The sequence below is a fragment of the Gallus gallus genome, chromosome 2 (genome assembly GCF_016699485.2).
Source record: "Gallus gallus isolate bGalGal1 chromosome 2, bGalGal1.mat.broiler.GRCg7b, whole genome shotgun sequence".
NCBI classification, from domain to species: domain Eukaryota; kingdom Metazoa; phylum Chordata; class Aves; order Galliformes; family Phasianidae; genus Gallus; species Gallus gallus.
Window position 1 is genome coordinate 136,996,577 of NC_052533.1, and position 14,776 is coordinate 137,011,352.

General features: G+C 44.0%; 2 protein-coding genes across 17 annotated transcripts in view; both read right to left on the reverse strand.

Moving 5' to 3' along the window:
• Positions 1-2,824, reverse strand: part of C2H8ORF76 (chromosome 2 open reading frame, human C8orf76) — a 28,305-nt gene extending 25,481 nt beyond the window's left edge. For 11 of the 15 annotated variants that reach the window (XR_003074055.3, XR_005857652.2, XR_003074053.3 and 8 more), the window contains exon 1: positions 2,730-2,824. The gene's annotated coding sequence lies outside the window, so the exon portion shown is untranslated. Of the gene's footprint in view, positions 1-204; positions 384-1,415; positions 2,477-2,729 lie in introns of those variants that run through there. The other 4 variants (XM_046938266.1, XM_046938265.1, XM_040695951.2 and 1 more) reach the window with 2 other exon arrangements.
• Positions 2,825-4,377: 1,553 nt separating this feature from the next.
• ATAD2 (ATPase family, AAA domain containing 2) overlaps positions 4,378-14,776 on the reverse strand; it is a 34,026-nt gene continuing 23,627 nt past the window's right edge. For both annotated transcript variants that reach the window (XM_004940026.5, XM_418453.8), the window contains 10 exons: positions 14,149-14,334; positions 12,960-13,095; positions 12,621-12,817; positions 11,293-11,452; positions 10,824-10,946; positions 10,578-10,727; positions 9,044-9,454; positions 8,237-8,367; positions 7,726-7,854; positions 4,378-5,872 (listed from right to left, as the gene is read on the reverse strand). In XM_004940026.5, coding sequence (XP_004940083.2) covers positions 5,834-5,872; positions 7,726-7,854; positions 8,237-8,367; positions 9,044-9,454; positions 10,578-10,727; positions 10,824-10,946; positions 11,293-11,452; positions 12,621-12,817; positions 12,960-13,095; positions 14,149-14,334 — 1,662 coding nt within the window. In that variant the 3' untranslated portion in view covers positions 4,378-5,833. The remainder of the gene's footprint in view (positions 5,873-7,725; positions 7,855-8,236; positions 8,368-9,043; positions 9,455-10,577; positions 10,728-10,823; positions 10,947-11,292; positions 11,453-12,620; positions 12,818-12,959; positions 13,096-14,148; positions 14,335-14,776) is intronic.

Genomic DNA, 14,776 nt, shown 5'->3' on the forward strand with positions numbered 1-14,776 from the left:
AGACAATAAATCAGAATTAATAATGAAGATAAAGATGTTGAAAACATAAGTAAGCATCTCCCTGGTGCAGCCTGAAGAAGGAAGCATCCTGAATGCCCGATTTGACAACATGAGAAAGTTAATTAAAAACACAACACTGGATTCTTACGAGCATCTGTTCGGCAAAGGTGCTGCCACTGATGTGTTGAGGGATAGATACATCACCTGAACACTGGGACTGACACTGCTGCCTGGTGAGGAGATGCTGAATACAAGAGAAGGGGAAATGGTACTGTACTGACAAGGGCATCGCTTGTTTGCAAGTTGCTGACAGCATCCTGGCAGTCGTGGATCGGTGACCTCATACCCGGAGCACAGTCAGACAGGGCACGCCGGCCATTAACCTGCAGCAGGGAACAGCACGTCCAGGCCCTCAGCACCCAGCCAAAAACGTCCGGAGCCTCCTCTCCCTTCGTGACCCCACACTGTTAGCGTTTGTGACTTACACTCATTAAACAGATAATGAAACGATCGTTCTGTCAACTTTGCGATAGCCCGACGATTTCTAAAAACTAGAGGAATAAATTCATAATATAGAAACGCTGCATTTGGCACAGGGGAATCCTATGTGGCAGAGAAAGGGAAACTGATCGCTGAAATAAAGGTTACGCACGGCTTAGCTGCAAGCGGTTATGCCCTGCTTGTATTTACTGTGTGCAAACAGAACAAAAACCAGTTTATACTCATTTAGGGCTTCAGAAGTTACAGTTGCATAAGAATGGAAAAATTCTTAAACTTGGGGAAAGCATCTGACTTCAGATGGTCACGTATCGTTGAAGTAAGACTTTTCTAAACCCAAAAGTCACATCCAACCAAAATGCTGTCAGCGTTTGCAACAACTTGATGAAAACTTGAAGCAAATTTTAATCCTCTCCCTCAGGCTATAAGGAAATGAGGGGGGGAAACAGGGGGAAGCTGAAGGACAGCAAGGAGCCCAAATGAAACGCTATAGGCTGCTGAGGCAGAGAAACGAGGAAAGTGCTTTGGGTAGGTCAGGAACAAAAGGAACCCCAACACGGCCCAAAGCCGTCACTGCTGAAATCCTTCAGCGAGGGGAAATTTGCAGAAGGCAGAACAGCTCAACAAGCAGCTCCAGCACTGTGCTGCGATACGCTGGCATGCAGGAATAGAAACTGCCTGTTCTGATAACAGCCACCAGTGCTCAGTGACACCAGTTACGGCCAGACACCAAAACATCACAGAGGTGCCAGAGAGGAGAGGACCCGGGAGCACCCTAAGAAGCACTAAGAGCAGGGGAGCGCCTCGCACAGAAAAGCTCCAGCTCAACAATACACATCTGGGACAGTCCCTCCATGCAGGGATGTTGCCAAAAGACAACAGCAAAGGGCTTCTCAGTCAAGCAAAGTTACACAAACCCCTCGTCTGAAGTCAGCGGTAGATTACAGCAAGCGGCACCCGCTGCACCCGGGGAACTCCTTCACAGCACGGCTGAAGGACAGCCTCGCTGGCAGGAGGTCAGGGCAGGAACAAATGGGTTCTGTGTACGGTGCGTGCTCGGTCAGAGCTCTGCAATGAGGGCAGCCCTATAGTCAGCAGTACGCAGTCAGCTCCCAGCAGCGGTGATGGGCTTCTGTCAGCACCCACAGGTGACGGTGTATGGGAGCCTTCTGTGCGCACACACAAAACAGCCGCTGGTAAAAGCCAACCACGCAGCTCTCAGAATTCCTCTCTCATTTCTACCTTTAATGGGCTCTTTGTGTTCACCTACAAACTTTCACAACAAACTCCGCTTGTTTATGTAACGTCTGCATGCACTTGGACATCCCCACCGTGCTCTCCGTTGTAAAACAGGAGGCATGGATCGCAGCTCGAAGAGCAACACCTCAGCCCGAGTTACCGCCCGCGGCACCGGGACACAAAGCAAACTCCTCCACGGTGAAGCCCGAGCGGCTGAGAAGTGAAGCACGGGCACCTGCCAGAGCGCTGCCTGCTGCACGCACCGCCACGCGCCCCCAGGGCCGCCTCCGTGCGCGGCTATGGGAGCGGGCGCCGAGCTCCAGCCCCGCGCATCGTGCTGAGCGGAGAGCCGGGCATCGGGGCGTGCCGCGGGCATCCTTAGGAGCCAACGAGGCATTCCCCCAGGCCTCGGTGGTTCGGATGACAGCGGCCCGAAGCGCCCGGAGGAAGCCCACCAGCCCTCGGCAAAAGCCGGCCCGCCGATTCAAGCAGGAAAATGAAAGTTCTCCGCTCTCCTTTCCAGCTGACAACTCCGATGAATCCTCCTCCATCCCGTGGCAAGTGACAGCGCACGCAGGCTGCCGACTTTGCGGGTAGCACGGAGCGCGGCGAGGCAGGGGGAGCGCGGCCGGGCAGGAGCAGCGCCCCGCAGCCCACTGCGGGCTCCCCGCCGCTCCCCGCACACGCAACCGCCCGCTCTGTGCCCGCACGCTCCGGGGTGCGCGCTCCGCCGCCAGACAAAGGGGAGGCGGCGGGCGGGGCCGGAACACCGCGCCCACCCCGCGGGCGGCAGCGGCCCCGCCGGGCCCGACTCCCCCTGCCCGCCCGCCCGCCCCCGCGGGGCTGGAGCCGCCCTTTCCCCGGGGAGGCGCCCGCCCTGCCCCTGCCCCGCCGGGCAGCGCCGTGCCCGTCGTCAGGGCGAGCGGGCACGCCCCCGGGTCACCTCCCGCCGCCCCGAGCCCCCTCCCCGCCGCCGGGATCGCCGGCCGTACCTGCCGCCGCCGCACCGCCTCAGCCCGCGCCGCCCGCCCGCCTCCTCCGCTCACGGCCGCGCCGCCATCTTGCGTCTCACAAACTACTGCACTTCTTTTGGGGCGGGGGGGCGGCGGCCGAGCCGGGAACTCCCAACGCCGCCCGGGCCCTCGCCTCGCCGCCGCCCGCGGCGCCCACTCGCATCCTCCCGGCGCCTCGCTGCCCCGGGGCGGCCGCGCGGGGAGGACGGGCAGCGGCGGCCGTGCCTCTGCCTCCCTCGCAGGGAGCGGGGGCGGAGCCGCTCGCCGCCGCCCCGCCCGTCAGCGGCGGACACCCGGCGGAGGCCGGTCCGGGCCCGCGGCGGTGCCCGCCAACTTAGCGCCCGGCTGCGGCCGCCGCGCGGGCTGTCAGCCTCTTCAAGCCGCGGCTTTCCGTACGTGCCCGGCCGTGCGCTGCGTGGTCCCGAGCCGCCGTGCCACGGGCGGAGGGGGAGAGACGACCCGCACAGCCCCGTTCTCTGGCTAGAGATGGAACTTGGACATCTCTCTCCAGCCATCTCGGTCACGTCGGTGTTAGCTCCCACTGAGTACTTCTCAGCGCACCGCGATTACGTACGATGTAGGCTGCTCCGAAAGTAATGCCTCCTGTTGATTCCCTTGGAAACGACAACAAACACAAAGAGCACAGTAACAGGGAAGGATAGAGCAAATTCTCAGCCAAGAAACGCTATTTTTCAACAATCACCACTATCAGCTATGTATTTTCGACAGCAGTGAACGGCTGCGTGCTGTACTCATAGAGATGTGCACCACTGGAGCTCACCTACTGTTTCTCAATGTTTAACCACCTCCTCCCTGTGGTCACATCCCATTTGGTGTCCATAAACATTCCACAAACATCCATGAATGTCAATTAGTGGCATTTTCTCCACATGGAGGAATTCAATTCCACGCCTTTACTTCATACACACTTCCCTATCAAACCCCATTCTATGAGATTGCCCCGCTGCTGCCATCTGTCACACAACAAAATATAACAGAACAGCGGGGGGCAGGTTCAAGATCCACTGCTGTACCAACATCTGCCTCTGACCATTATAATGGTCAACATTATAAAATAGGAGGCATGACTTTCGGAGCAGCCCTTGTATTAGCTCTATCGCTGTTTGCAGCTTGGGCTCAGACACTGCATGTGATTGACTCCCCGAGAGAGAAAAAACCAGTCACTAACAGTAACAGTGAACAGGCCATGGAACATTAAGATTGCCAGGTTTCTAAGTTTTAAAAACTGCAGAGGCACGCTTTGTTGTTGAGATGAACACCAGGGAGATGTTTGCCCACAGCCTGAAGACCACGTTTGGGTGAGAGAAGCTCCCAGTTCCTCCTTCCCAGGCACTCCTTGTAAGGATGAAATCTTTGAGCTGCCATGCAGAGAGCTGACTGTGTGTGACAGTGCGGTGATAAGGGAGGAGGAGAACCTGGGAAGCACAAAAGTGCATTGTGACAGGGTGTACAGCTCAGAAACTCTTACAGAAGAGACTGGGGATTTCTCTACTCCATCTCCATTTCAAAGACTTCTCCAGCAAAATCACTCAGAGACTGAGATCAGCAAACAGCATGCACACCCCAAACAACTCTGTGAAGCTGCACGAGTTAGGGAAAAGCAAAGTTGAGTACATTATTACACTTTTAATGTAATATACATTAGCATGTGAATTTTTAATGTACACTTTTCTTCCTCCTGCATTTGCCATTGCCACATAAGCAATATACCATAAACAAAGTAAGCTGCTCCTGTAAAGCTCTTCAAGTCTTCAGACTCGTACTGTTTAAGATTTTTAATGAATAGAAAGAAACAAATGGACATTCATTTCTCATTAATACTCATCCAAACAATACAGATGAAAACAATCCCGCATAGTTTAGAAATGTTGGGACACACTAGAAAGAAACAAGAGAACATACATAGGTCAACACACTCGGGAATTGCACAGTTAGGTATTCGGTGACATACCAGCAACAGACACTGCTACATATTTCATCATGATATAATTGTTTGTTGAAAAACAAAACCTTCCCCATCTCAGGTTAATTTAAAAAATTGTCACATTAATTTTCTCCCCTGGCTTGAAGAGGAATCTACCTCTAAAACAGAGTCTTGCTCTGATATTTCTTACGTATGTTCTTGGTGAAATATAGTTAATTTTTTTAAGAAATAGACAAATGGAATTCTCTCTTGGTCACTAAGAAAATTATTTACACATTTAATTCAACTATAAGGCACCATCCGTGCAACTAATAATTTATATTAAATTAATAAATATTAAAATACTACTTTCCAGTATAAAGATTGTCACTGTTAGAAGCAAGACTGAGCTTCACGGTAGGAAGTTTCAGTAGCAAACCTGACTTTGTCTCAAGTTGGTCTCAGGTTGGGATTTCAATTGTTGAAAATATGCCATAGCAAAATACCTTTGTGGAAGAATTTTCTCCCACATACTTTCTTTAGGTTGTTAATTCCAGGAAAGCCACTTGAGATACTATCAGGCAATTAAAAAAAAACCAAAACAAAAAAAATCTCTGAAATGCACTAAGAGTTTTCTAAAGGAATCAGATTTCTTATGTCAGAATCAGGCTTGTTTTAAAACCCTTACATACCATGCTGTACAATATATATCATCAGAGATTTCTGCAGAAAAAATATATATCTGGGAAAGGATGATAAAAGCTTATCAATTTATTCATCATTTGCTTTTAAGAAGAGGCACTGGAAGCATCTGGAAGACATTCACATCTACACTGTGACAAAGGCACTGACTGCAGTACTTCACAAACCACACGACACAAGGCTAAGGTGCTGTGTATTGGAGAGGACAGCGGAGCACACTGATCTCAAAAGACCGTGTACTCCTTCTGTCCGAGCTCACTATTCATCACAGAACAACAACAAATACAGGGAAAGAATACAAAATAAAAGCACATAAAAAGAGTTTCTGAACTTTAAAAATATATTTTTAAAGATAAATTTGTTTTTATATACGTAAAGTACTGAAATACACACAAAAATAACACAAGAGTATGCAATGAAAACAACTTTGCAGAACAGAAATCATGCATGTCGCAGATCATATTAGTGCTAAGGCTTTAATTTCTTTCTTCATTACCTAATAAGAAAAGAACAGAAAAAAAAAACCTATTAGTAAAGCAGAAATAAAACTGATGAACACTTTCTACTTTTCCACAAAATGAGTAAAGAATTCGTAATGACATCCAACTGTTAGTCACAGTTAGCAAACAGTGTGCTGCCTCTCTCACAATGCCTTGTTATCCCCTTTAGCTTCAGATGCATCATCACGCATCCAAACTGCAGAGTAGCACATAGACTCTTACGGATCTATACAGTAGAATCATAGAATGGCTTGGGTTGGAAGGGACCTCAAGGATCATGAAGTTCCAACCACAGGCAGGGCTGCCAACCTCCACATTTAATACCAGACCAGGCTGCCCAGGGCCTCATCCAACCTGGCCTTGAACACTGTCAGGGATGGGGCATCCACAACCTCTCTGTGCAGCCTGTTCCAGCACCTCACCATTCTCTTGGTAAAGAACTTCCCCCGACATCCAACCTACATCTTCCCTCCTTCAACTTAAAACCATTTCCCTTTGTCCTGCTGTTATCTGCCCTTTCAAAGAGTTGACTCTCCCCATTTGTAGGCTCCCTTTAGGTACTGAAAGGCTTCTATGAGGACACCCCACAGCCTTCTCCAGACTGAAAATATCAACAGCAGCTTCATAGCAATCAGAAAGAGGAAACAGTTTCTAAACAGGCACAACTACAAGTGGAAAAAGTTATTTTCTGCTGTCTGAGTGGTTACTTGCTAAATTCTGTCTCCTCATGCAGTAGAGCTTGCTCCTGATTGCCTTGTACACCGCTCTCTGAACAGGAGAGAGATTTTTGTTAAAGCTCAAGTAAAAGGTAGAAAATAAATTAAAAGAAAAGGACTTGCTTGAAGTATTACAAGTTAAGTTACAGAGGCTCACAAGCCCTGAAATAAAATAAATCTCAAGCTAAAACAAATTGTTAGCGTAGATGAGAGAAGGGTGCAGTTTTTGAAGGGTGGCTTCCCTGAATCCAAACACTCCTGACTCCCCCAGTCAGAACAGAGCATCTGTTCTAACTCTTTATCAGATGTGGAAGAACAGATAGAGGTAACTGGTGCCTAAAAAAAGAGGCTTCCTCTTTTCAAGGCACACTGAGAGGCATAAAGAATTTTATCTGTACTCAGGCATAAGCAACTCAAAGACAAACGGGTTCAAGGATCTTAACTCTGAAGACTGAATATCCAACACATCTAAACTGACACAATACTGGGAATGCCTGACTTGGACCATGGTGCTTCAGGCAGAATTCTGAGGAGTTCTGACAACTCCAAAATCCTCTTACAGGAAGAGATCAGAGAATTGGACTCTAGTGTACAACTGGCACAGGAAGAAATCTCCCTTTATGTCAAATTACAGATGCTCAAGCATGCTGATTGAAAATTGAGACTTTTCTCTAATCTCACTAGAATCTCTCCCATTACATTTCATACTTTAATTACTCTTAAGAATGGAATGTCTACCAAGTATCACTGCGTCTGCCTGTCTGTAAGGGGAGAAAGAGGAAGCAGAACACGTAGAAAAGCACCCCTTTGTAGCCCTCCACCCTTAAGTGAGTTCTCAAGAAAAACTACTGACAGATTAAGGTTAACTGCTTGAAAAGGGCTGTGTGGGTGACTCATTGTCTTCAAGTTCAAGCTTTTTCCTGCTGAAACAGCCAACAATTATGCCAAATCTAACAATGGTTTTGCAATATGGATAAATGCCTTCCAGACTGAAATGAAAAAGTCTTACTTTGGTTGTTGCCTTTGCACAGACAATGAAGCAGTAAAGAGTAATGCTAAAGAAGCATGATATCCAGAATGCACATATACTGCGTAACAGTGATGGAACATACGTGCTATAAGACAAAAATTACCTTCAGTAATTCAGTTTTGTTATGATCTTCCCGATGTTGATAAATACACTGACAAATTGCAGCATATAATTTTTCAAAATGAAATATATCAGCTTCTTTTGTTAGCTCAGTGACCATATGCAACAGTTGCTGAGGAAAAAAAAATACAAGTTTAGAATAGCAAGAGATCCTTGGCTCTTTTATTTTTGGAAGTTTAGCAGTAACATTAATAAGTAACAGTACCAGCAGGTTGTCAGTTTTAAGGTAAAAGGGCTGGTTGAATTTTAACAACGAGGTAGAGAAACTGTCTCCTAGGAAAGCATTTACCAGAAGTAAAAACTGCAGCCTACAGAAATCAACAGCAGCTGTCGGCATGGACACAATCACAGTCCACTATAGGTTGAATTATTTCATATTCTATATGTCCCTGCCATTAACTATTTTAACTGGCACTGGTTAACAACTGTCTTATAGTTGTACATATAGCAAAAAATAAGTCCTATTTCAAAATTAAAGTTGAAATTAGACCTACTTTGAGCTCACAGTAATCCACCATCACTACAGCAGCTGACTCTGTCACAGTGTCCATAACTCTCTCAGCGCTCATCTGCCTCAGTTCTGCCTGAGAACGTCTCGCACGAGTCATGCGAAGTACCCAAGGATCTGGAATGACACAAATTTCCTCTGTCAGGTTTTCTGTTGATCTGGAATACAGTGTCCATGAAGCGTCCTCTATTGGGATACAATCTCTCTCTACAAATACAGACACAGCACTCTTAAAACTCCTTCACTGAGCAACGCTTGGCTTCTACCTTCCTTCCAGCTAAAGTCAGTCCTCTGCAAAAATGAGAAACTCAGACCAAAAAGAGCACTAGAGAACACAAAAGGATAAAAGAAGGAAAAGAAATAGGCACGTTGCCATTACAACACTTCATGCTACTCCAAAATGAATTCAGGCTAGGAAACACATTACAAACATTAGGACGTGAGTCTTCTACTCCACATGCTACTCTGGATCCACACAGCTTGAAGTGAACTTTATCTTATGCTGCTCGTTATTGGGAAGTTCCTCGTACAACAGAAGAATGTCAATGAATGCTGTTTTTCAGTTAGGTAACAGTAGAAAGACAGGCATCAGAACAGAAACAAAGAGCAACTACAGAAAACCTTGAGCTTGGCTTACATAATTACATGGGCAACATCACTGCTGAAGAAACTGCTGATTCTCAAGAGGTGTAACACAAATAACAGAATGAATTCAAAGGCTAAAGCTAATAAGTAATATAATCCTCTGTAGATGGCATATGGAGCTAAATGCCCCGTTGGACGTTTCACTTACCATTTGCCTCTTGCTCTTCAGAGCAGTCTGGTTTTTGGCAAACAGAAATGTCACTTTCCCTTCTCAGGTCTGAGTGTCCAGGCAGCCCCACACTCTCCTTTTCATCAGCAGATGTCTCCGTATCAAAAAGCCCCCTCTCTCTCTCCTTTTCTGATCCAGCTTTATTCTCATTGCCGTTTGTCTGCCGTTCCTGAAGAACAGTTTCACTTTCTTCCCAAGTAGAATCCTGTGAGGATTCAAATTCAGTCTGATCTGTGGTAGAAGTATAGCTTGCCAGAAAATCTTCTCCGTCACTCTCATTTAGGTCATCTCTGGGAATTTTATTCTCTTTATTGAACTGAAAACTCCTTTTTCTCTTTGCTGCAACGGATGAAGAGAATTTGGTTTTTTTGCGTTTTCTTTTTGACGCATCTACAAAGAAACAATAGAAAAAGTAAACCAAAAGATCACCAAAAGAACTCTTTCAAAATCCATTATCTTCATTTTTTATTGACTTACAAGGAAAACAACCAAAGGAATTGAAGCACAGTCTCCCTACACATGTTCAGAAAAAAAATTTAAAGTTAATGGGGTTGGTTCGCTATTAAAGATTAAAAAGTCAACTGCACAATTTCATTCAGAAAGGCAGACGATTCTTCCCTTCAATAGGAATTACTTCTACAAAGCAAGGTAAGACATTTACTATCTTATGACATGATTAATATAGATGAACAGCCGCAAAGCCTTTAAACCTGCTATCAAGCTGTAGTCTTCAAAAGCTGAATGCATATTAAGAAGAGTTTAAGTAAAGAGATAACTTTAAGGCAACATTGAAAGGAGAAAGAAAATAGCCTGTAAAGACTTGCACCTCATTCTGATTCTGCTAACCTTGTTAAAAACAAACTGTGTGGTTTTGCCCAAAAGAAAAGCCCACCGTGCTTTGTATTTACACAGGATTGCACAAAGCATGAATGAAGTCGGTGGCAAGATTCCCACTCACCCGTGAGACCAGGAATCTTTACAACATGTCATGTGTTTCAATGGAAAGAAGCCAAAGTCTCTTCATGCCCTACTCAGAGGAGCAGGAAGAAATGACGATTGTTCCCTTTCCATCCCTATTTTTATAGCTCCTTACTTTTTCTTCACTTTCACCCTTCAGCTGGAAATAACAGTAAGGAGGTAGCAAATATTTTAGCATTCTGGGGACAGAAGGGAGGAGAAAGGGAAGATGCTCTTTTGTATAATTGAAAACTAGTTGAGTATTCAGAAACCAGGATACTAAGTATTAGCAATTTAGGAGCCATTCAACACCAGCTGAGACCATCAAGACCAGTGTTTTATACTGGTAAACCAACTTTTTACTTGAACGTTAATTCGTAACCATACTGAATGGATGACCTCTGGATTTATCTCACTTTTTGAAGAAAATTCAAAAACACAAAACCACTGTCATGACAGGTTCCTCTGACGGCTGGCTCTTTATGTCACAATAACACAGGAGATATCAATGACATTAGCAAGTTCACCCAGAAAGTCTGATTAAATTGCAACTTGCCATTGGAGAGGGGTGTGCTGGCATCTACAGGTGCCACTGTCATCTTTGCTTTTTCATTGCACTTTGCATCTGTCTTCTTACATCCAGGAGCAGAGTTTTGTTTTGGCATCACTGTGTAGAAAGCTGGAGCATACTTTGAAGAGCTGCAACCTTGCAATAAAGAACAGAAAGCAAAGAAGTTTGTCTTGCATTTTCAGTTACAAATACAGAGACAAGACTTAAAATCCTGAGCCACAAAACACATACCTCTTTTCTTACGAGATTCTTTAATTTCTTCACAGAGTTGTTCAAAATCTTCATCTATTTCTTCTTTCACAATGGAATATGCAGTGTCTTTCAAACTACAAGCCCTGTGCCTAATGAGACGATCTGAAATTTTACAGGCAGGACTTAGTATTTTCTACCAGGCAATGAAACTCTTTTGATCACAAAGAAAAACGTTGCTCTGCGTTGGTAGATTCTGAAAGGATCTCTCAAGGAATGGTTTTAGCATAACAATATGAAAGTTAAATTTCAAAGCAAAAACACTAGTTAAGTGATTAATATTTACATTAACAATTACATTCCACATCCAAGTAGTTTAGTGCTACAAGATTTACAAACTGGCAAGCAATGCTGTCCATGGATGTTGAAAAGGATCTGATGCAAGGTCTATTACCCATACAAACCATTTATCCATCTATGTATTTTACAAGGATCAAAAGTGCTAACTCACCTCCAGGGTCTTTATCTGGGTTGTATTCTAAAGCATTACTACAGATGAGATCAATATCTTTCAGAAAATCTCCCGCAGTTAGGTATTGGTGCAAGTCAATCTTGGATAAAACTGTTGAAAGATCCATTGGCTGTTTAATAACTGTGTCATAGTCGGGCACCTACAAATGAAACAGAAGCATTCAGAGGGTTTATTGGACTCACACATCATCTATCAAAATTATTTCTTTTAAAAACTTTAACTAACTGACTTTTTAAAAGGCCCTGAATATTTGTGACATCAGGAGATACTGAAATTAACTAGTAAACTGCTGGAAAATGGAAGGGCTCTTTAGAACTTGTTAGGAGGGGAATAAAGAGAAAGAAACAGGGAGGTCAGAAGCACATAGAGAGTACAAAACAGACAGCCACAGTGGATTCATTTCACTTTGCCTCAGAAAAAGCACAAAAAAGAAATCTGAGGAAGTCACCCAACATTCTCTTTGCTGTTGGCAGTGAGAAAAAGGCTGCATGAATTGCACCCTTGAAATGTCAACGCTGGGCATCTACTTCAGAATGAGATAAGTGGACCCAGACGTGCAGATTGTTTTACTCAGACTGTAAGAAGAGCCTAATGACTAGTTGAGATAAGGACATCTATATCTGTTTAGATTATTCACACCTCAGGAACCTAGGGGAAAAGGAAAAGACAAGTCAGCAGATCCCTAAGGGAACAGGACTTTGCTAGTACACAGCCACATGAAAATTACAGCTGACTTGTAATGATACACCCCTGGTTTAGACTTATTCGGTACGTTAAAGGAGAAAAGGGGACCTAAGAAGTATATGGGAGACAGAAGAAACCACACAACACTTACAGATGATCTCATACTGAGCATTCCCAGATGAAACAGAGAATAGAATCTCAAAATTTACTTTAAAATAAGTGCTGCTTCTACTCCTGTTCCCACAGAAACAATGAGCAGTCCACAAAAGGGCTTTAGGCCTTATTAAAATACTCCTATAAATGATGTTTGTGATTATAAAGAAAGACGCCTCTATGTTTTCCAGTGCTATAGCATGCCTTATAAGTCTTTTCAAGAGCAAACTGTGTTGGCTTTCGGTCTGATATTTTAGAACAAAAACAGAGCTTTGACTGAATATTCAAACAACAGACAGCTGAGAGCCTCAAGGAATCAGCAAAAGTAAAAGCCCTTCTCGCTTCTCACAGTATCACTAAGAGTCCAGTCCTAAAAAACAGAGAAACCTTCCTGTACAGAGCTCACAAACACTGAGAAATTATATGCACACACACAGATGAAATGGCATTATAGATCAACATCACTTTACCTCCTCTGGGTCAACAGGCTTTGTAAAGGCCCTGAAACGTTTGTCGATGGCAAGTCTATGAGTAACATCCCTCAAGAAAATTCGGAGCTCACGCAAAGTATCTTCCTCCTGCTCCTCCAGACACTTCATTTCTTCCTCTGTCAGAGGTCGAGGTTCAGGTGGTGGTGCTACAGGCAATGCTTCCAATGTCTGCCCAGCTTCAATTAATCAGAAAATTTTAGCCACTGTCAGGTACTCCAATACAAGCACATGCAAAAGTACTAATAGAAAATTACCAAAGCATATACTGAACAGCTAGTAACTCGCAGTAGGAAAGTTTTAGATGTAGAATATCCTCACCTGCTTTCTTTTTTGAAGTGGGAGGTTTAGCAGCTTGATTCAAAATTAAGTCCTCAAAAAAACTTCTTCTTTCGTCCTTATTAGGAGACTGGATATTGAAAACTTCTCCAAAATCATTGTTAAACAATGCTTGTACCTAAAGCATAAAGAGAAAACTGTATGATACACTGGTAATGTTGTGACATTCGCTACATCTAAGACTGCTTGCTTTGTACTGACTTCCCTTGCTGTCCTTTAATTTTAACCTGCATGGTGGCTAGAGAAGGAAGAGAGAGAGTTCAGTAGACAAGGGAGAGCTTTCTGCTAAGTTTTTATTTCTGTATTTAAATCAGGTCTCAACTTGCACGCTTCTAAGGTGCAGTCCATTTTTCTATCTCTACTATCAAAAGGTAGGGAAAGAATTTCAGTATTATCTTAGAAGGAATTTATTTACCAGTATTAAAACGTCTGTGGAAACTTAAGCACTTCCAAAGCATTTCATAACAAACACATTGAGGTAATATGATCTTCCCCTTTGAGCACTGAGACAAAGTAATCAGAGTGAAAACAGCATATTTCCATACTGAACACTTTAATGCAGAAGTCCCCAAAGTTATGCATGTACATTTATTGAAGTTTATTTAGGAATACAACAAGAAATTGCTTTCAAAGTTCCTTAGAAAGAAGTTGGAACTTAACTTTCAATTTGTAAAGGCTCGAATCTTTAGCCCTTACAAAGAAAGGGATGGATTTTTTTTTTTTCAAAAAGTGTTTTGAAATTTAATTTAGAATAAATTAAGATTATTATTAGTATTTTATCTACCCTACTATGCAACAGCAGAACATCAGAAGAAATGTTCTCATTAAGAATATCTTTTTGCTACCTCCGTTGCAAGGACTGCACAACCTTGACAAAGTAGATACCTGACTGCCTTGCAGTCACTCAAATTACTGTATGAAGTAAGTTTACCTTATGTGTTTGTGAGAAGGGAAGAAATGTTGGGTTGAAGTCAGTCACTTGACTCAGAAAACACTTGAAGCAAATGCTTTCAGCATTCTTATTCTAAGCAAATTTGAAGGGATTTGTTAGGGGGCCTAAGTCATGACAGTATGCATTTCAGAAAGCACAGTACTCCAATGCCACAAGTGTTCCTACAACAAGAAACCGAATAAGAAGTTAAGAAGTTAAGAGAAGCATTGACAGAAATACCTCATCTGGGAGATCTGCGTGACGTACATCTGATGTTGCAAGCAGCAAGACTGGAGCAAACGTTGGAATGTTCTGAATTAGTGATGTAAAAGTAGCTTTCAGTGTAGCTCCAACACTGTCCCACCACAAATGGATATGTGGGATATAAATTATGCTTGGCGCTGTCCGCTGAGCTTCTCGGATCAACTAGCAAAACAAAAGCTTGGATGAGACAACTGAACCATGTAGAATAGGCTGCTAATCAATAACTCTGTAAAGGAAACGCACGTACACAGAGCCAAACCATCAAAACAAACTAACCAAAGAACCACTAAGAGGGTAAAATTTCTACTTTTGCTCCAATATAGACATCGCTACACAGACAGAATCAGACCTGAATCTGCCTTTTTTCAAAGCTGCTGAGGTAGGTTTAAGAGAACTCTTAAAGAGCCTTGCAACTCAACTGGTGTGGTGGTGTGCCTGAAGAACCAAGACTAACCCTTCAGCAAGCTGTTTTAGTCTAGCTAAATTCCTACGTGATTGTGGCTGCACCATTTTCAGTTCAGAGCAGGCACGTAACCAGGTCAGTCTGCAGTGCAGTCTGAAGAAACAAAGGCTTAGGTGAAAAGATGAGAGCTGACACTGCAAA